Raw genomic sequence first — 19,249 nt, forward strand, 5'->3', positions numbered from 1 at the left:
CACACACCTCCTGACAAGGACAGCTGTGTGTTCAGTCCAAGCTCTCATGTGCTGTTAACCTATATTGTGCGTATCTCACACTGTGCAGTGTGGCGTCCACGATTTCAAATCAACGTAATGGAAAGGAAAATTCTGTGGGACATGCTTAGGAAGCGGTTTCTAAAATAGATCACGTTTACTAGGGTGACTGGGTGGCTCAGTTGGTTAAGCGTCCGACTTCTGCTCAGGTCATGATCTCACGGCCAGTGAGTTCGAGCCCCACAGCGGGCTGACAGCTCAGAGCCTGGAGCCTGCTTCGGATTCTGTGTCTCCCTCTCTCTCTGCCCCTCCTCCACTCATGCTTTGTCTCGCTCTCAGAAATAAATAAGTGCGTAAAAAAAAATTAAAATAATAAAATAAAAATAGCTCACACTTACTAACACCAGCTTATACCAGGAGCAATTCCAGGTGCTTTACATAGTTGAATTCTCCCTCTGTCTCTCTGAGATATTATTCCCATTTACACATTAGGAAACTGAGGCACATGGCAATAAAGTCACTTGCCCAAGGTCACAGAGCCAATTGGTGGCTAAGTCTGGATTTGAACCTGGGTCTGTCTAGCTTCCCAACCCGAATCTCTGCACGATTCAGTTCAAATTGTTCAGACCGTGGCAACGTTGCAAGTGGTCCATTTCTAAAGGAGTTAGAAAGTGAATCTGTAACTGGCAGACCCGTTTCAAAGAACAAGATGGAATCACCTATTCGGCAGTTCTGAGCCCCCCCACCCCCCACCACGTCCCATCTGCTGCCACGCTTGGAGATTCTGCCAGGCTGGGAAGAACTTCGTTCCCTCTCACTCCATCCAGGTTGCCAGAGTAGGCGGCCAGCCCTCAGACACGAGTCTGCAACCCTTGCAAACACGACGGTGCAGAGCGTAGAGCTGCTGAGCAATGGTGGCTCTGGCCGGAGCCTGTGGTTTTCTGGATTTATCTGTAGCTGAAGCCCTGCTGATTGCATTCACAGCTTTTCATTCACTACTTCAGAGGCAGGTAGCAAATACCGAGGGCGGGGTGGGTGCTGGGGGACAGCTAAGAGCACGGGCAGAAGCCGCTCTATGCGCTAAAGGTTTTTTTTCTCCTTTGGGGGAAGGGGACATTGAGCAATGACCACATCATGTGCTGGGGTCGGCCTTAGTTAAACAAGGATACCTATGAGAATGGGGCACAGGAAAGGGTTCCCACCCAGAAGAAGGGCCCTTTCAGCTGAGACCTGACAATGTGACAGCTGATGATGTGGAATGGGGTTGAGGGTTACCCTCCAGATGGAGAGGAATGGAGACCACTGAGAATGGGAAGTGAGCAAGGGCACGGGGGTGTAGGAGGAACTGAGAAATGTTCCGTGTTCTTGGACTTTGGGGTTGGGGGAGAGCTAGTAAACATTAGGTCAGGGTAGGCTGGGGGTGGAGAGGGGCTTGGGCTTGCCACCTACTGCCTTGTGAATCCATCAAGATATTGCTAGCTAAGTCTGCGAACGTGACTAGATTTTACTCACCTTTTACCGGATTTGAGTCACCATTCTCTCTTCTAGGTGGGGCCCCTGCACCCTCATGCCATAGAGCCAGCACTTAACCACGTGCTGAAGTTTCAGAGAAGCACGAGGCGCTTTGCCTTGCTGTCCAAGAATGCAGCTCACTCCCACTGGAGACTTCCCATGAAGCACTTCATCCATCGTCTCCCTTAAGTCTGACCATCTCTCAGTTTAGCAGATACTGTTACCTTTCTTTCATGAAGGAGGGAACTGAAGCTCAGAGAGGTGAGCCCACCTGTGCAAGTTCGTCTGCCAGGAAGGGGTGGAGCTTGGTCAGCCAGTTCCAAAGGCCCAGGTCTTCTGTGCCTCCCTAGCAAAGGGGACTAATGCATCAACACGTTTAAGTTCATGCTGGAGTGACAAGCAGTGGGGGTGGGAGTGAAGGGAGCCTGGCAGGAAGGGCAGGAGTTCAGTCCCCGGCTTCATGCAGGGGGTGGGCCTTGCCAGACAGGCAGGATTTGGACAGGTGCTGACCTGGCCACACACCCGCCAAAGGATCCCTTTCGACATCCCATCAGCAGTTAGTAAAGTTCTAACATCCCACGGGGCTCACTCTCATGTCCCCAGATTGTGTTTTCAGAAATTAGGCAAACTAAATAGGGATCTTGTGTATCTTGTTCAGTGCTGCCCAGTACAATGGCCTGGCACTTAGCAGGCAACCAGTGTCCTTCGTTGCTGAATAAGTGAATGAACTTCATCTCTAGTTACCTACTGCCTGGATCTCTACTTGCCTGGAGAGTGAAGGCACCTGGCCAGTATCTACTGCTCTGTTCCTCAATCACTGCTCACTGCCCCCAAGCACTCCACCTCCAGGCCGAGCACTCAGCCAACTAAGTCCTGTGGCCTCAGAGGCCCCCGGCAATTTGGCAACATCTGTTGAAATTAAGAATGCATCCATTCTGACTCAGCAAGTCCACTTGGAGAAATGCAGGCTAGGGCATGTACACAGCAACGTGGCTAGGACCATCCCAGCAAGGCCTGGAAGCCAGTGGGGACATCCCCCTCACCCCCCATGTGTCCTCCAGGGGAGAGGGACAAAGGAAAGAGTCTTCCTACAATATTTGGAGATTTATGTCTCCCTTCGAAAGGAGGCAGAGCGGAGTGTTCTAGCATGAGGTGAACGCCAGGGAACTCTGTTGAATGAAAATGCAGGGTGCCCAACAGAGTAGAACAGGCTCCCTTTGGTAGAAATACACAGGCGTGTTCGTGTGTCCATATGGGCCCTATGGAGCAATACGCAAGGTTCGTGAGCTCCCGGGGCGGGGGGGGGGGGGGGGGGGCACTTTTCCCTGTAGACCCCTCTGAGCCCGGAGTGGGAGGGGTGCGGCCAGCAGCCAATGTCTGGTGAGCAGTTCTGTGTCCGGCAATTGTGAACACTTCATACAGACTACCTCATTAAAGCTTTACAGTCCCATGAAATGATCTGTTCTGTCCAGAAAACGAAGACACCGAGACATGAACCACTTGACCGGAGATGATCTAAAAAAGCCCAGAGAATTGGCTCGAATCTCAGGTAGCCTGATCCTCCAACAGATGCTCTTAGGGTTTTAGATGCACCAGATGGAAGCTTCTGGTCCCCAAGACGGCCTCATCCGCCCCCATCCGCCCCGGGGCCGCGCCTGTGTTAGATGGGCGGGCGGGAGACTCAGGTGCGGAGGCTCGGGTCGGGCGGCCGGGTCCCCGCGGGCCCCAGAGGCGTGCACGTGGTCGGCGGGCGCGGAGGCGCTTCCCGGCGTCCCGGAGGGCGCCTGGCTGATGCAAGGGAGGTCACCCTCTGGGCCCCAGGAGCCGGGCGGGCGGCCCCTCCCGGTGGGGTGACGGCGCGGGGCGGCCCGGCCGGGGGCGGGACCGCGGAGCGCGGCGGGCGGGCGGGGCGGGGCGCGGATGCCGGAGGCTGCGGCGCGAAGGGGCTGCGGCGGCCCGGACCTTCCGCGTCCCCGGGCGGCGGCGGCGGCGCGGGCGGTGAGTGTGCGCGGCTCGGGGCGCGCGCCCGGGTGGTTGCGCGGGCGCGGGAGGCCGCTAGCCCAGATTGGAGCGGCGCGGCCGCCTGGGCGTCCTCTCTCGGCCTGGGGTCGGCGGCGCGGGCGCGGCCGGGCTCTCGGTGCGCCCTGGGCCCCGTTCCCGCGCGTGTCGTGCGTGGGAGGCGTTCTCGGGCGGCTCCTGGGGGCTGGGGGCCGGGGCCGGGGCGGGTGTGGGGGGGGTGCTTTCGAGGTGAGGAAGACTCGGTGGACAGGACTTGAAGGCAGAGACTGGAGCAGGACAGCTGCCCAAGGCCAAGGCCAGGTGTGGCGGGACATCCACGGTCCGAATGAGCCCTGTCCTGCTCGGACTCCGTCCTGCACTGGCTCTTTGACCTTCATTTCTGGGTCTTAATTTCCTCATCTGCAAAATGGAGAGCTTGGACCCATTGTCTTTCAAGTCTTTTCCACCCTAAAACTTCTGTGACAGGCCCTCTTATGGCCTTTTGTTGGGGCTTTCCAGTGTAATGAAAACAAAACCTGACTCGAGAAAACTGTTAAGCTCGCTCTCTCGCTCTCTCTCTCTCTCTCTCTCTCTCTCTCTCTCGTCCAGCTCAGTGAGGCACAAGGTTCCTGGGGAGCCTGGGCATTTTGTCTGCACAAATGGAGACCTTTGCTCAGCGGGACTTAAGGATTCTCTTCGTCTGTAGGGGCTCACCACCTAATTAGAAAAAGACGTATGACTGGAAGTTCTGGTTAAAATGCAGCATCAGCAAAGGAAACTAAGGAAACTGGGGAGTGGATGACCAGTTAGTTGCTGGAGCCCCAGGGCTGTGCTTACTCGCTGGCTCTGCCTCCACCCTGGTGTCTGGGTCTCTCTCCCAGGTCCCTCTAGGGCTGGTGCGGGGCTGAGCAGAATGGTGAGCCCAGGACATGCTGGAAGGTGATGGGTCCATGTCAGCCCTTGGCCAGTGTCGCTAAAACCCCTTCCACCCTCTGCAGCCTCCAGGTTGGACCAGGGGCTGCAGGGTGAGGGCAGAGGGCCCTGGTGGGGCCCATCCTGGCCTCTGGTCTATACCTCTCTCTGCTTGGCAGCCCTTTCTCTCACGGCCACCTCTGCAAAGCCTTTCCCCCACCCCAGGGTTCTGAGGCCCCCCATGTCCTGCCTCCTCCCTTTGCCTGCCTAGTTTGGTCATTATTTATTTCCCTTTCTGAGATCAACTTTCCCACCATATGGGATTCCCCAGCAGGGAGGGGTGACCAAGGACTTAAGATTTTACTTTTGGTGTTAGAGTCAAGAAAGCACAGGGCCTGACATTTCAAGGTTCTTAGGGAATGTTGGTGGAGTAAAAATAGTCATAGGCGTATTCCTTCGGTGATGCCTATATGCCCCGTGCTGCTCTGAGTGATTTACATGCACAAACAGTTTTAGTCTCAGTTACCATTATTATCACCCTTTACATGTGAAGAAAGTGAGGCAGAGAGAAGTTAAGTGACTTGCTCCAGGTCACACAGGAGGGAAATGGTACAACTATACAGGTACCTTTTAACCATTACACATTATCAGGCAAATGAATGACTTCTGATTGAGACTTTGTGGGAAGCTAACTGGGCCAACTGGGATGCTGGGATTGCTTCTCAAAGACAATGCCAAGTTGTGGGATTTTGCAACTAATGGAAACTTTCCATAGGGGAAGAGTGTCTGGGCAGCTCCAGCTTGTGGGTGGTCCCTCCTGCCTGGAGGAGGGAGGGCAGGCTCCTGGGTCCCACAGGCCTTTCTGAGACTCCCGAACAGCTTCTCTGGGCTGCAGGCTGCTAGCTATGACGGCCCCGGGTTTCTGGTCTGGGAAATGGGTCTAAGGTTTATGTTCGCCTCATGGGCCCAGGAGATGATCAGAGGAGATGGGGAAGGGCTTCAGAAATTGCCAGGTGCAGGGCAGGCTTCCTTGGGCTGTTGTTGTTGGTTTTGTGCTTCTGGGGCATGTAAGATAAGAGGAAGGAAGTAAGGGGTGGTGCCATAGTCTGGTTAATGCAGAGCAGTATTTGGGAATGCCTGCTGTGGGCAGGCATTGGTGGTGGTGGTGGTGGTGGTGGTGGTGGGGGAATCAGCATCTCAGAAGCCAGCAGGAATTTGTTGTACACGATGCCTGGGAGACATAGCCTCCCTGGACCCACTCTCTCTGTCTTTTTTTCTTTTCTTTCCTTTAAGGTGCATTAAAGAACAGGCTGAGAGATGGCCAGACCTGGGTCCTGCGGCTCAGGGCCTAGGAATTATGCGCTTGGACTTCGGTTCCCCTCTTGGCCCTACCTACATCTTCCAACCACCCTGTCATGGGCAGGTCTCTTTATATCTTTGACTCTGAGTTTTCTCTCTTTCTGAGGAAAGAGGCCTGCTTGGTGAGCAGGGTCCTGGATGTCATGGCTGTATCTCTTTCTGTCATCCCTGCAGCAGCCATGCCAGGGAGGATTCTCTGTTCCCATTTTACAGATGAGACAGCAAGGCTCAGGGAATTAAGAACCTTGCCACAGAGCATGTGAGTGGCTGAGCAGGGATTCAAATCCAGGCTCTTGGGTATTCAAGTCATTGCCTTTTCATAACATTTTGTTACTTTGTGGCCTCAGAGCTGGGTACAGGGCAGGTTAGTGACCCCAAGTGATCTTCTAGAGCTTAAAGTCCCTGCTGACTTGAGGTGCCTGCAGCCTGCTCAGACACATGGCCTCCCACTTAGAAAGCCCCCCGCCCCCAACCTGGGTTAATGCTCTGCTGTGACCATCTTGAAATTCTTTGTCATTTTTGAAAAGGGGACCCCACATTTTCATTATGCAGGAGGCCCCACAAATTATGTAGCCGGTCCTTTTTAAAAGACCGAGAGAAACGGAGGGTGGTGAGGGTGTGGGAGTCAGCCTCCCCTCTTTTGGAGATCTGAGCAGTGGCGATCCGCCCTCGGGCCAGCTTGGAATTAAGCAGATGTGTGCCCCCGACAGGGGACACTTGTTTTCACCAGCATCAGGAACCATGGCAGCAAAAACCGACTCTACTGGACTTTCACCAAGATGGTTAGCAAGGCTGGGGTGTCATCCCAGGGACGTAGGCAAGGTTTTCTTTGGTGATGGGTAATTTTCAGGGTCCCCGGCAGACACAGAGAGAATAAGTGCGGGCTCCAGCCAGTGTGTGGCACTGAGGACTCTGCTTTGGCTTCAAGAGAATCCCCATGAAGGACATTGCTGCTTTGTTGACGACAGTGGCTTCGGGTCATGGCCGTGCCCACTGTGCTGTCACTGACCCAACTCCTGAGACTTTGGAAGTGTTTCCAAGGTCTTTTAGCGCGAAATGCCAGGAGGATGCATTGCCTTCTTCACCCTCCTGTTTCTCATCTCCTAATAGAGAACAGGAACTATTTAACTGACAGTATTTCTGTTTTAGCTTTGGCCACCTGGAAGCTCAAAACCAAATTCTTGGCTCAGGCGTGACAACTGTGCCAAACCTCAAAGCAGCAACAGTGAGAGCTAGTATTTGTGGGATGTGTCCTTTGTTCCAGGGGCCCTTGTCTGCCCTTTATATGTATTACCGCACCGATTCTTCGTGACAGCCTTGTGGGGAAGGTACCATTGTTTGAGGATAGGGAGCTAAATCTCTTTGAGGTTAAACCACTTGCCCAAGTTTACTTAACTCGTAGGTAGTAGAACCGTTGTTTAAACTGGTTAGTCTGAACCTGGAGCCCATGCTCTTCAGCAGAAACTTCCACTGCCTCTGCTGGGGACCTTGATTGCCTGAATATCTGGTAATTTTCGTTCTTCATGGTTCTCATTTTCTTTTCTTTTCTTTTCTTTTCTTTTCTTTTCTTTTCTTTTCTTTTCTTTTCTTTCTTTCTTTCTTTCTTTCTTTCTTTCTTTCTTTCTTTTTCTTTTCCTTCCTTCTTTTCTTTGTTCCTTCTTTTCTTTCTTTCTCCCTTTCTTCTTTCTTTTTTCCTTCCTTTGTTCCTTTTTTCTTTTCTTCTTTCCTTCCTTCTTTTCTCCCTTTCTTTCTTTCTTTCTTTCTTTCTTTCTTTCTTTCTTTCTTTCTTTCTTTCTTTCTTTCTTCTGTATTTCCCACCATCCTGATTTTTTTTTTTTCTCATTTGTATTTTGCAATGTCTTCTGGAAAGCTGTTTGAGATCCTTTGTATAAATAAGGCTCCCCATGATGAACATACTGGTTCTGTGCCTGGTTGCCTGGGTGCTCTGAATAAGGGAACAGAACTCCCAGATGCCTGGGAGTGGGGCCTGGTCATTTCATGAGTTCCAAGTGAGTGTCTAGATGTGTCTGAGCTAGAGAAGACCCAAGACCGCAGGGACGTTCTCAGTTCTCCCTTGGAGGGTTTTATTTCCTCCTCTTCACTCCTGAGAATGTTCCTCAGCAAGGCGGAAAGAGCAAAGTCAGTGGAAAGACTCCTGGTGGCTCTCTCTGGTTTTGGGATGACTTTGGCCTTGGCAAGGCCAAGAAGCCCTGCCTGCCCAGGCCTGAAGTTCTTTCCTGTGCTGTTTTCTGAAGGCAAGTGAAGCTGAGTTGGCCGCTCCAGAATGAACCACAGCTCCAAGATGGGGAAGTAGAAACCCAGCTGGCTCTCTGCCATGGCCTGCGAACCTCAGATGGGCCCCAGCGGGGCAGCCGGCCCATTGCCCACCTCCTCTCCTGGCTGGAATGCCTTGCCTGGAGGGCGTCCCCCAGGCTGGGGGCAAGGTAAGGTCATGACCCTTTATTTCCCTCCCCTCTCCCCAGGATGCTGGGCTGGACTCATATAGCACAATGGAGGGGAGGGGAGCGAAGGACACAGGAGAGCCTTTAGCTAGGGGTGGGCATTTTAGGATACATTTCTAGGCCTGTCTGTCATTTCTCCCCATTCTCTCTATCACCATCTTGTTAGACCAAATCGCTGTCACCTTCTGCTTGGATCCCTGCCGTGTCTTCCTAGCTGATCTCTCCTTCTTGCCTCTTCCATTTACATGACATTTAGAGTGACCTTTTAAAAATGCAGAACAGACCATGTCACTTTCTGCTTCAGTGTTTCCTATGGGGCTTAGTGTGAAGATCTGTCAATCGCTGGCTTGCAAGGCCTGCCTTAGTGGCTCCTGCTACCCGTTCTTTGTTCCTGCCATGCTGTCCTGCCTCAGGGCCTTTGCATCTGCTCTTTCTTCAGCTTGTTATGCTCTTTCCCTACCTCCTTTCTTCTGATTAATTTCCACTTATGCTTCAGAGCTCAGTTCAAATATCCCTTCTATAGGGAATTCTCTCCTGATGCCCCAGCCTAAGCCAGGACTCCCTGATATATTCCTGCTTCTCCCCATAGCACTTAGCATAGTTTGTAATTAAATGCTGACCTGTGTGATAAAGTGTTGAATCTCCAGCTTCTCTACTAGAATGTAAGTTCCACGAGGGCAGGGGCTCTGTGTTGTCTTGTTCATTCCTGCATTTGCAGTACCTAGCACAGGCTTGGCCTGTCGTAGATGCTCAGTATGTATTTTGTTGAATGAACAGGATGAATGGGTGGCTGGGCATTGGCATTTTGAATTGCGGCTGGTTACTTAGATGATTTGAAACTTGACTACTTAAAAACAAGGGTTTCTTCTACTACTGTTATTGGTAAAACAGTTTGCACACACACACACACACCTACACACCAGTAGGATGGAGTGGAATGAAATAATTTTCCTTTAGAACTTTGAAGACATCGCTCCACTGGTTTTTGGCAAGCCAGTTCTTGCTCCTTGTAGGAAATTCCTCCTTGCTACACACACACACACACACACACACACACACACACACACACACACGTGCACACACACACCTGTGAATGCCCATTCCTTTGGTCACTTTTCAAGTTCTTTTTCTTATCTAGGTGCAATAAAAGTATTTCTAAGTAGAGACTTACTGTTCCCACTCTAAGGAACAGATGAGAGAGATTATTGCCAGGAATCCAGGAACTTGGTTTGAAAGACAGCGTCATCTTCCAGAGTCTTTGCCTTGCTGGGACCAGCGCTTTCGTTGTGCAAAGAGCCAGTGTAGGGAAGCAGCTGGCATTCTCCATGCCTAGCACCCCGGTCCACATGGGTTTTCTGTGCTGTGCCGTGAAATGGGGTGCTGGTCTGTGGCCCCACCCGGCGTGACCGCCCGGGTTTTGGGCACTGCCTTTGCCCCTGTTTCTTACTTTCATTTCCTCTGGTGACTTCGGGCAGGTCTATTCGCCTTTCAGAAGCTCTGTTCCCTTTTCTCTGACAGTGGTACCCACCTTTTAGGGCTCTTGGAGGATGAAATGAGATTAGGACCGTGAAGCCCCAGCCCTGTGCCTGGTGCCTGGTAAGGGCTCAATACTTAGAAGCTATTCTTATTGTACCTTATGCAAACTCATTTCTGCCTTTATTTTCTTTTTGTCTAGTTTCTCTCGCTTGCTTATTTTTATTTTTTTAATTTTTATTATTATTATTTTTTAAATCTTTATTTATTTTTGAGAGAGAGAGAGAGCAGGGGAAGAGCAGAGAGAGAGGGAGACACAGAATCCGAAGCAGGCTCTAGGCCCTCAGCTATCAGCACAGAGCCCGACATGGGGCTCGAATCCACAAACCACGAGATCATGACCTGAGCTGAAGTTGGATGCTTAACCAACTGAGCCACCCAAGCATCCCACACTTGCTTATTTTTAAATCTAATTTTATAATTTTATCTTTTCATATTTTATTATTTATTTATTTATTTATTTATTTATTTATTTTTTTTGAGAGAGAGAAACAGAGTGCAGGTGGGGGTGGGGCAGAGAGAGAGGGAGACACAGAATCCGAAGCAGGCTCCAGGCCCTGAGCTATCAGCACAGAGCCTGACGTGGGGCTCGAATCTGCAAACCACGAGATCATGACCTGAGCTGAAGTTGGATGCTTAGCCAACTGAGCCATCCAAGTGCCCCACACTTACTTATTTTTAAATCTAATTTTATATTTATTTATTTATTTATTTATTTATTATTTTTGAGAGAGGGAAATAGAATGCAGGTGGGGGTGGGGCAGAGAGAGAGGGAGACACAGAATCCAAAGCAGGCTCCAGGCTCTGAGCTGTCAGCACAGAGCCCAATGCAGGACTTGAACTCACAAACCGCGAGATCCTGACCTGAGCCAAAGTTGGACGCTTAACCAACTGAGCCAACCAGGTGCCCGTTTTCATATTTTATTTTTATAAAGCCACCTTAAATCCAGGAGTGGGAGGGTAAGAACGAATACAACTAAATCCATGCATGGGTTGCTTTACTGTAACTTTTGAGTCCCAACAAGCTTGCTTTTAAATTGGCAACGACAGTGGCCAGTTATTCAACCCCTGTGTTTCTCCGAGCATTTATTTTCATCATCTCTGCAAAGCTGCGTGTGGTGATATGATCCCCCTCCAAGAGAGGAAGCAGGCCAGGGATTTAGATCACTTTTTCTTTTTTTAAATGTTTTTTTAATGTTTAATGTTTATTTTTGTTTTTAATGTTTTAATGTCTCTGACAGAGAGAGACGGAGCATGAGCAGGGAAGGGCAGAGAGAGAGGGAGACACAGAATATGAAGCAGGCTCCGGCTGTGAGCTGTCAGCACAGAGCCCGACACGGGGCTCGAACTCACAGACCGCGAGATTGTGACCTGAGCCGAAGTCGGACGCTCACCGACTGAGCCACCCAGGCATCCCTAGATCACTTTTTCGTGGCTACTCTGTGAGTGAGAGGCTGGGCTACACTTTGACTCCTGTAGCTAGCTGTCTAGCTTGTACTTTCCTTGGCTCCCCACCTTGCCTCCACACCTCTTCCTTCTTGCAAAAACTTAAAAAAGAGAGAAAAAAAAAGAAAAGAAAGCAAATAAAGTTCTTTTTGGCAGGGCATACCAATGCTCTTTTACCCTTGAGATGACAGATGATAAAAAAAAAGACATAAAAAAAGACATAAAAAAAGAACTCTAATTGGGGGTTAGGGGCCAGGGTTCTGTCGTGTCAATTCATTTATACATCAAACATTTATTTAGTGCCTACTGTATGGCAGGTATGAACCCAGCTCCGGGGATTCGGTGTTGAGCAGAACCAGTGTGGGAGTACATAGTCTCCCACACTGGGGGATAGACTTTAATCAATTAGTTGAAAACCTATGTAAGCAAATAATTGCCAGCGTATGTACTTATCTTTGAATATGTACTCCTTTGAAGAGCAGTTCTGAGTAGGTTTAGCAGAAGGATTTGATCTGTTAGGGGTGTAGTGTCAGGGAAGACTCCCTTGAGAGGTGGTTAATCAGCTGGAATATCAATGATGAATAGGATTTCACTGGGTGAAGCCCAGTGGAAGTGTTCTAGGGAAAGGGAACAGCATTTGCAAAGGCCCTGGGGTGGGAGTGAACACTGCCTGTTCCAAGAACGAAGGACGCTGGCGTGGCAAGAAGGAAGCTGAATGGCTCGAGGTGAGTTTGGCAGGAGGCTGGTTCTTCAGAGGGCTGGGCGAGTGTGGTAAGGAGGTTGGTTTTTGTCAGTAGAACACCAAAAAGCTATTGAAAATTTTACTCAGAGGACGGATAGCATCCAGTTCACGCACTGGCTGATGCGTGGAGAATGCATTGTAAGCGGGTAGGTTTGGAGAAACCAGTGAAGAGGCTGCCAAAGGGCATGAGGGAGAGGTGAAGGTAGCCTGGCCTGGGTTGTGGTGGAGATGCCAGGAGGTGCGTGGAGTTGAGAGACATTTTGTTGGCCCAGCTGGCAGGGCCCAGAGAGGGGCTGAGTGAGGAGGTGGAGACAATGGCGGGGGTGGGGCAGGAATTGGCAGGAAGGTAGGGCTAGTCATTTGGTTTTAAAGACTCAGGGGCGCCTGGGTGTCTCAGTCAGTTAAGCGTCCGACTTCGGCTCAGGTCATGATCTCACAGTTCGTGAGTTCAAGCCCCGCGCCGGGCTCTGTGCTGACCGCTCAGAGCCTGGAACCTGCTTCGGATTCTGTGTCTCCCTCCCTCTCTGCCCCTCACCCTCTCATGCTCTGTCTCTCTCTCCTTCAAAAAAAAAAAAAATAAACATTAAAAAAAATTAAAAGAAAAAAAAGACATATTGCCCAGAGCTAGGCTCAGGTGACAGGAAGTTTGGGCCAGCAGATAATGTATTTATGGTTTAATCTCTTCACGCTGCCCCATTTTCTAAGCCTCGCCCACAGAAAATGTGCCAGCATATCCAGGCCCAGCCTCGCATGGCTGAACACTGGGGATCCCCCCTCTCCTGCCCACCCCAGCTGCGTGGCTGCTGACAGGGTGGCTCACGGGACCTCCTGCTGTGGTGGAAGGACATCTGGATCCTTCTGTCCAGATTCTCTCTACTAGTAGCAGAAGGTAGATTTAGCTTCATTCCTTGGCTGTTCCTCCCTGGGCCTGAGGGGTTTCAGTCCCCAGGGGCTTTCACCCCAGCAGACCTCACTGGGCTGGCCTAGTCGACGTCCTGCCTGGCTTGTGGGCAGACTGAGTTGATGTGTGGTGTTTTGTGAGGTTACGCTTAATTCAGTTGGTGCTTTTGAATTGTCAAGTGAGTTGCAGATGCCCTGGGGAGGGGTTACCAGTAAGTCAGCGTCTTCGTTTTCTGTGGCTGCCCTAACCAATTACCGCCCACACAGTGGCTGGCGAAAGATCTGTCCTCTGACAGTTCTGGAAGCTGGAAGTCTGACGCTGGCTTCCCGGAGCTAAAGCCCCCGTGTCAGCAGGGCCGCCTTCCTTCAGGAGCGCAGGGAGAATCTGTTTCCAGCTTCCAGAAGCCACACATACTGCTTGGCCTGTGAACCTTCCTCCACCTCAAAGGCAACAGTGTTCCATCTCTGTCCCTTTCTTCCCTGGTCACATCCCTCCTGACCCTTCAGCCGCCTCTCTCTTCCAGTTTTAAGGATGCTTGTGATTACATTGGGCCCACCCCAACAGCCCAGGAGAACCCCCCTATTTCGGGCCAGTGGATTAGCCACTTTAACTCCGCCTGTAACCTTAATTCTCCTTCGCCGTGTAACATAACATATTCATGGGTTCTGGGGAGTACGGCGGGGACATGTCTGGGGGTTCATTGTTCTGCCTACCACAGTCAGACGGAGCCCGCTGGGAATGTAATATTTGGGTGAGCTTCCTGTGTGGTGGTGTTCATACAAATGTCTGAAACATCACCTTCTCCATGTACTTAGTTGTGCAGTCTGCTTAAATATCTTTTCTGGGGCTCCTGGGTGGCTCATCTGGCTAAGCATCTGACTCTTGATTTTGGCTCAGGTCACGATCTCACAGTTCGCGAGATGGAGCCCTGCGTCGGGCCCCACGCTGACGGCTTAGGGGTCTCTCTCTCCCTCTCTCTCAGCTCCTCCCTTGCTCATTCTTTGCTGTTTTTCTGTCTCTCTCTCAAAATAAATAAACATTAAAAAAAAATCTTTTGTGATGGGGAGCTCACTACTCCCAATTCTTTGTCTGGACAGCTCTCATTCTTGGGAGGTTCTTCCTTTATAGGGTCTTGCGTTGTGTCTGGGTAGCCTCCAGGCTCTGGTCTCAGTTCTGCGTCCTCAGGGGTTCTGGTCAAGTTCGGTCCTTCTCGCGTGGGGATTCGAGGACCACCACCACGTCCCTCCTTGCCATGAGGAGGTTCTCGTGGCCAGAGGAGGTGATGCCATCGGGCTCCGGGCTCGTCCACAGTGGTGCTCGCTCAGCCAGGTGAAGCTTCTGGTGTGCTTTCAGAGCTCAGCAATGGCCAGGTCCTCACGGTTCTGCGGATCGACAACACCTGTGCGCCCATCGCCTTCGATCTGGGCGCCGCAGAAGAGCAACTGCAGACCTGGGGCATTCAGGTGAGTGCGGGTTTTATTGACACCCTGCCATTTTCCCCTCCTTCCAGCCACCTACCTGCTGGCCCGTTCACCTATCCTTTCATCCAGTTGTCCACAAAACATTTGTTAAACACGTACTCTGGGCTCCGTATGGTGGGAGGTATAAGGAAGATGTATTAGGAGTGTCTCCTCCTCCCAGTTACTTCACTTAACAGGTGCGTGTTTTGGGGCGCTCGTTGTTTGCCAGGCACTGCGCAGGGCACTGGGGTCCATAGAGGTGGCCAGACCCAGCGCCTGCGCTCACACAGCTCATGGGGCCCAGCACAGGAGGTGGACTCGCGCCCGATCGGGTCAGGTCAGCAGGGTACGAATGCCGCGGCGGAGGCATGTACAAGGCACCGAAGACCTTCACAGGAGAAAACGATGAACTCGCCTGGGGGAGCGGTGGTTTCGAAAGCGTCACACAGGAGCAGATGCTTGATCTGGGATCTTGAGGGAAAAATAGGGGTTTGCTCGATAGACAAGAGGAAGGGCATTTTAGGAGAGGGAACTGTATATTCAACGGAAGAGTACGTGAATTTGTTAGATAATCATGCAGTGCTTTGAAGCACAGCGATTTGAAGCCTAGGCTTCTCAGATCAGAGGTCTGGATGCAGATCTGTCTGGGTGGCTTTCAGCAGGTGAATTAACCTCTCTGGGTGGCCGTTTCATCCTCTATTAAATGAGGGCCACATTAATACCTATCAGACAGGGTGTTTGTGACGAGTAAGGAAAATAAGGTGGACTAACCGTGGACAGGAAAGATACACTGCTCAATTTGCCCTGCAGATTTTAGAGTTCACTTCTTTCGGACTGAATTGCGTTATTGTTTAAATCAGCATGTTATCACTTGAAGGGAAACTTTCCACATTGACGGTCCTCACCCCACGTCAGCACAATGGCTGGCTTATCACGCCATGTTTCCTGTCAGCCTTTGTACAAAAGAACATTTTTCTTCAACAGTTGTCTTCAGATGGGGTTTTCTTAACCAGGGAAAACAGTCCACATATTATTCTGCCATGTTCCCAGACATCATCTTTAATGGTTCGATTCTGTTTTCTTGAGCAGTCCACTCTCGCAGGGCCTTTACGTGCTCTGCCATTTTTGTTTGGGCAGAGAGATGCGAGTTTTCAGAGCCTTGGGCGGTATTTATCGTTATTGGTGTTGCAGTGTTGGTACCTGCTCACATGTATCGAGTGTCCATACGGACCGGACCATACTGGGCCAGTGTGCATGTGCACTTAGATATGACACACATCTGTCAAAGTAACACATAACCGCTGGAGGCAGAACAGAGCCCCCCCCACCCCCAGAGATGTCTGTATGTATCTACATGGTACATATATACTTATTTTGCAACACACACGTTAGTATTGCATATGCATCATGTTATTTCATATGCACACCACCCCTACAAGTGCGTGTTCTTGTCCACGCTTTATAAATGAGGAAACTGAGGCTCAGAGAAGTGGGGTTACTTGGCACGCGAATGGAAGAGCCAAGTTTGGACCCAGCCTACTGACTCTAGGGCCTGTGCCTTAACTGTTAGGCTCTCTTGGGTCTGCTGTGAGGTCCTGTGCCTCGGGCTGCAAGATCCGCCCGCCCCCCACCCCCACCAAGGGCGTCCTCTTGGGTCTCGAGTTACCCCACCTCCCCAGGGCACCCATCCTTTCCTGAGCTGCATTCTGTGATTACCTCTCCTAGTGCTCCGAGCTCCTCAGTCTGCCTTCTGGGGCAGCCTGGAAGGTGCCTGGTCCCCCTCCCATGTGACAGTCCCATGAACTGGAAATGACATGCTTGCGTGCAGGAAGGAGGTGGGAGTGGTTCCCCATGGCTGATTGGTCTCTTTCCCTTGCATGGCCAAGCAGGTCCCCGCCGACCAGTACAGGAGCTTGGCCGAAAGCGCCCTCTTGGAGCCCCAAGTGAGGCGATACATCATCTACAACTCCAGGCCCATGCGGTTGGCCTTTGCTGTGGTAAGGAGGCAGGGGGGCCGCACACTGACCTGCCGCGCCCACCCCCCGTCACACTGCTGAATTGGGCATTGTGTTCTGGAGCCTCTTGGTGCGGGTAACGGGTCTGGGGCTGGTGACCCGGCCGCCTGGGATAGAGCAGTACACGTGTACCTGGATTTGGTATAAGAGGAAATGTATGGGAGAGAGTTGTAACCAGATTCCCAGGGAAAGGATTGGAGGCAGGGTTTACTAAGGGCAGGGCTTGGGACTGAGAATCTACAGACCCACCACTGAGACTTTGGACTCAATGTCTGGCTTTGGTTAAGACTTGTCTTCTCTCTGGGGGGCACCTGAGTGGCTCAGTCGATTAAGTGTCTGACTTCGGCTCATGTTATGATCTCACTGTTTGTGGGTTTGAGCCCCACGTTGGGCTCTGTGCTGACAGCTCAGAGCCTGGAACCTGCTTTGGGTTCTGTGTCTGCCTCTCTCTCTGCCCCTCCCCTACTCGTACTCTGTCTCTGTCTCTCAAAAATGAATAAAATGTTAAAAAAAAATTAAAAAAAAAAAAGACTTGTCTTCTCTCTGGGACTTGGTTTCCCCATCTGTTCAACAACAGGTAGGTCCATTCCAGCTCTCACCATAAATACATGGGTGTGTATAAACATATATGTGTATGTGTATATGTACACTCATCGAAGACACATACGTATAAATATCTGTGTACACCTATACACACACACACACACACACACACACACACACACACACACACACACATGGCAGAACCAGTACTTGAACCCAGGCAGTCTGGTTTCAGCATCTGTGCCCTTAACCACTCTGATTTGCTGCTTCTCTGTATATATAAATGGTCAAATAGCACTCTTAAAATTTTTTTTTAATGTTTATTCTTTTTTGGGAGAGAGAGAGAGAGAGAGACAGACAGAGAAAGAGTGGAGGAGGGGCAGAGAGAGAGGAGGAACAGAAACTGAAGCAGGCTCCAGGCTCTGAGCTGTCATCACAGAGCTTGATGCGGGTCTCAAACCCGTGAACTGTGAGATTATGACCTGAGCTGAAGTCGGATGCTCAACTGACTGAGCCACCCAGGCACCCCGCCAAATGGCACTCTTGACTCCCACGTCTGCTTCTAGAAAAGGAAAAGGAATGGCCACTGGCATTTGTTAATTCTTCAACAAGTGTTGAGCTTATATATGCTATCTGATTAACCCTTATAACAACCTGTGAAGTAGGTATTATCCCCATTTTAAAGTTGAGGAAACTGAGGCTTAGTGTTGTTAATAACTTGTCCAAGGCCACCTGTAGCTGTTGAAGGATCGTTGTGGACTTCTAACTCAAATTTATTTCACTCCCAGGCCTTCTGCCCTTTTCTGCTTTATTTAAAATCCGGGTGACCCAATGTTTATGGTGGCGCTATCGACAATAGATAAAGTATGGAATGAGCCCAAATGTCCGTCAACTGATGAATGGATAAAGAAGATGTGGTGTATATATATATATATATATATATATATATATATATATATATATCGTGGATGGAACTAGAATGTATTATGCTATGTGAAAGAAGTCCATTAAAAAAAGACAAATATCATGACTTCACTCATATGTGGAGTTTAAGAAACAAAACAGATGAACATAGGAGAAGGGAAGGAAAAATAAGATAAAAGGAGAGACAAACCATAAGAGACTCTTAAATGCAGAGAACAAACTGAGGGTTGCTAGAGGGGTGTTGGGTGGGGGGATGGGCTAAATGGGTGATGGGCATTAAGGAGGGCACTTGTTGGGATGAGCACTGAGTGTTATATGTAAGTGATGAATCACTAAATTCTACTCCTGAAATCATTATTATACTATGTGTTAAATAATTTGGATATAAATTAGAAAAATAAAAAATAAAATCCAGGTGAGCAAGAATTCAGAGTATCCTTTTTTCTTTTTAAATTTCTTTTTATTTATTTTGAGGAGAGATAGAGAGAAAGCATGGGAGGGACAGAGAGAGAGGGAGACAGAATCCCAAGCAGGCTCCACACTGTGGAGCTTAAACTCATGAACCATGAGATCATGAACTGAGGCGAAATCAAGACTCTGATGCTTAGCTGACTGAGCTACTCAGGTGCCCCCAGAGTAGCCATTTCTAACCGCTTTTCTCTACTGTCGCTTATGGACAGGGAACAAGGGCTCCTTCCTACAGACCCTGATCAGTCCCTTCCTGGCCCTGTGAGCTCTTTGACTCCAAGGAGGGCGTCAGACATGTCCAAAAGAGTGTGTCCCTTGGAATGGAGCTGCTTTATTCCAGGACTGGTATTCCTGACCACGCTCTTTCTCTGGCTTCTCGCAGGTGTTCTATGTGGTGGTGTGGGCTAACATCTACTCCACCAGCCAGATGTTTGCCCTGGGGAACCACTGGGTAGGTGTGCTGCTCGTGACCCTGGCTGCCATGAGCCTGACTCTGACCCTCGTGCTCATCTTCGAGAGACACCAGAGGCAGGTGAGATGTTCGGAGACCCCAGCCACGCTCCCTCCAGAAAGGGTGTTTCTGGCAGGACAAGCCCAGGTCTGATCTTTCTCTTTTCCCTGCCTCAAAGGATTTCTGCAACCATGCGGGCCCATGAGTCCAGTGACTGAAAGAAATGAAATCACATGTGTGATTAATTCCTTTCTGTCTTTCCTGTCTAATCCCTGTGGGTTGTTTTTCTGGAAGCAAGCTGTGTTTTGAGAGTCTGGAACAGGGGAGGAGGGTGTTTTGGGTTTACGGAGCCCTTTCACACTAGTAAATGGCCGAGTTGGGATTCAAGGCCAGAGTGCTCCGATCCCAAGCCATGTTCTCAGTCAGTACCCTACTGCGCTAGTTAGTGTTCTACGGCTCCCTATCACACTACCATAAACACAGTGGCTAAAAAAACATAATGTAT

General features: G+C 50.3%; 1 protein-coding gene across 8 annotated transcripts in view; it reads left to right on the top strand.

Moving 5' to 3' along the window:
* The window catches only part of TMEM268 (transmembrane protein 268), a 43,073-nt gene that overhangs the window by 386 nt on the left and 23,438 nt on the right, over positions 1–19,249 (top strand). For 4 of the 8 annotated variants that reach the window (XM_019816415.3, XR_006589190.1, XR_006589192.1 and 1 more), the window contains exons 2-5: positions 8,055–8,243; positions 14,237–14,346; positions 16,233–16,340; positions 18,676–18,825. In XM_019816415.3, coding sequence (XP_019671974.2) covers positions 8,135–8,243; positions 14,237–14,346; positions 16,233–16,340; positions 18,676–18,825 — 477 coding nt within the window. In that variant the 5' untranslated portion in view covers positions 8,055–8,134. Of the gene's footprint in view, positions 1–1,107; positions 1,792–2,948; positions 3,080–3,465; positions 3,529–5,670; positions 7,307–8,054; positions 8,244–14,236; positions 14,347–16,232; positions 16,341–18,675; positions 18,826–19,249 lie in introns of those variants that run through there. The other 4 variants (XM_006939396.5, XM_023242638.2, XM_006939395.5 and 1 more) reach the window with 4 other exon arrangements.

The sequence above is a fragment of the Felis catus genome, chromosome D4 (assembly GCF_018350175.1).
Source record: "Felis catus isolate Fca126 chromosome D4, F.catus_Fca126_mat1.0, whole genome shotgun sequence".
Lineage (NCBI taxonomy): Eukaryota > Metazoa > Chordata > Mammalia > Carnivora > Felidae > Felis > Felis catus.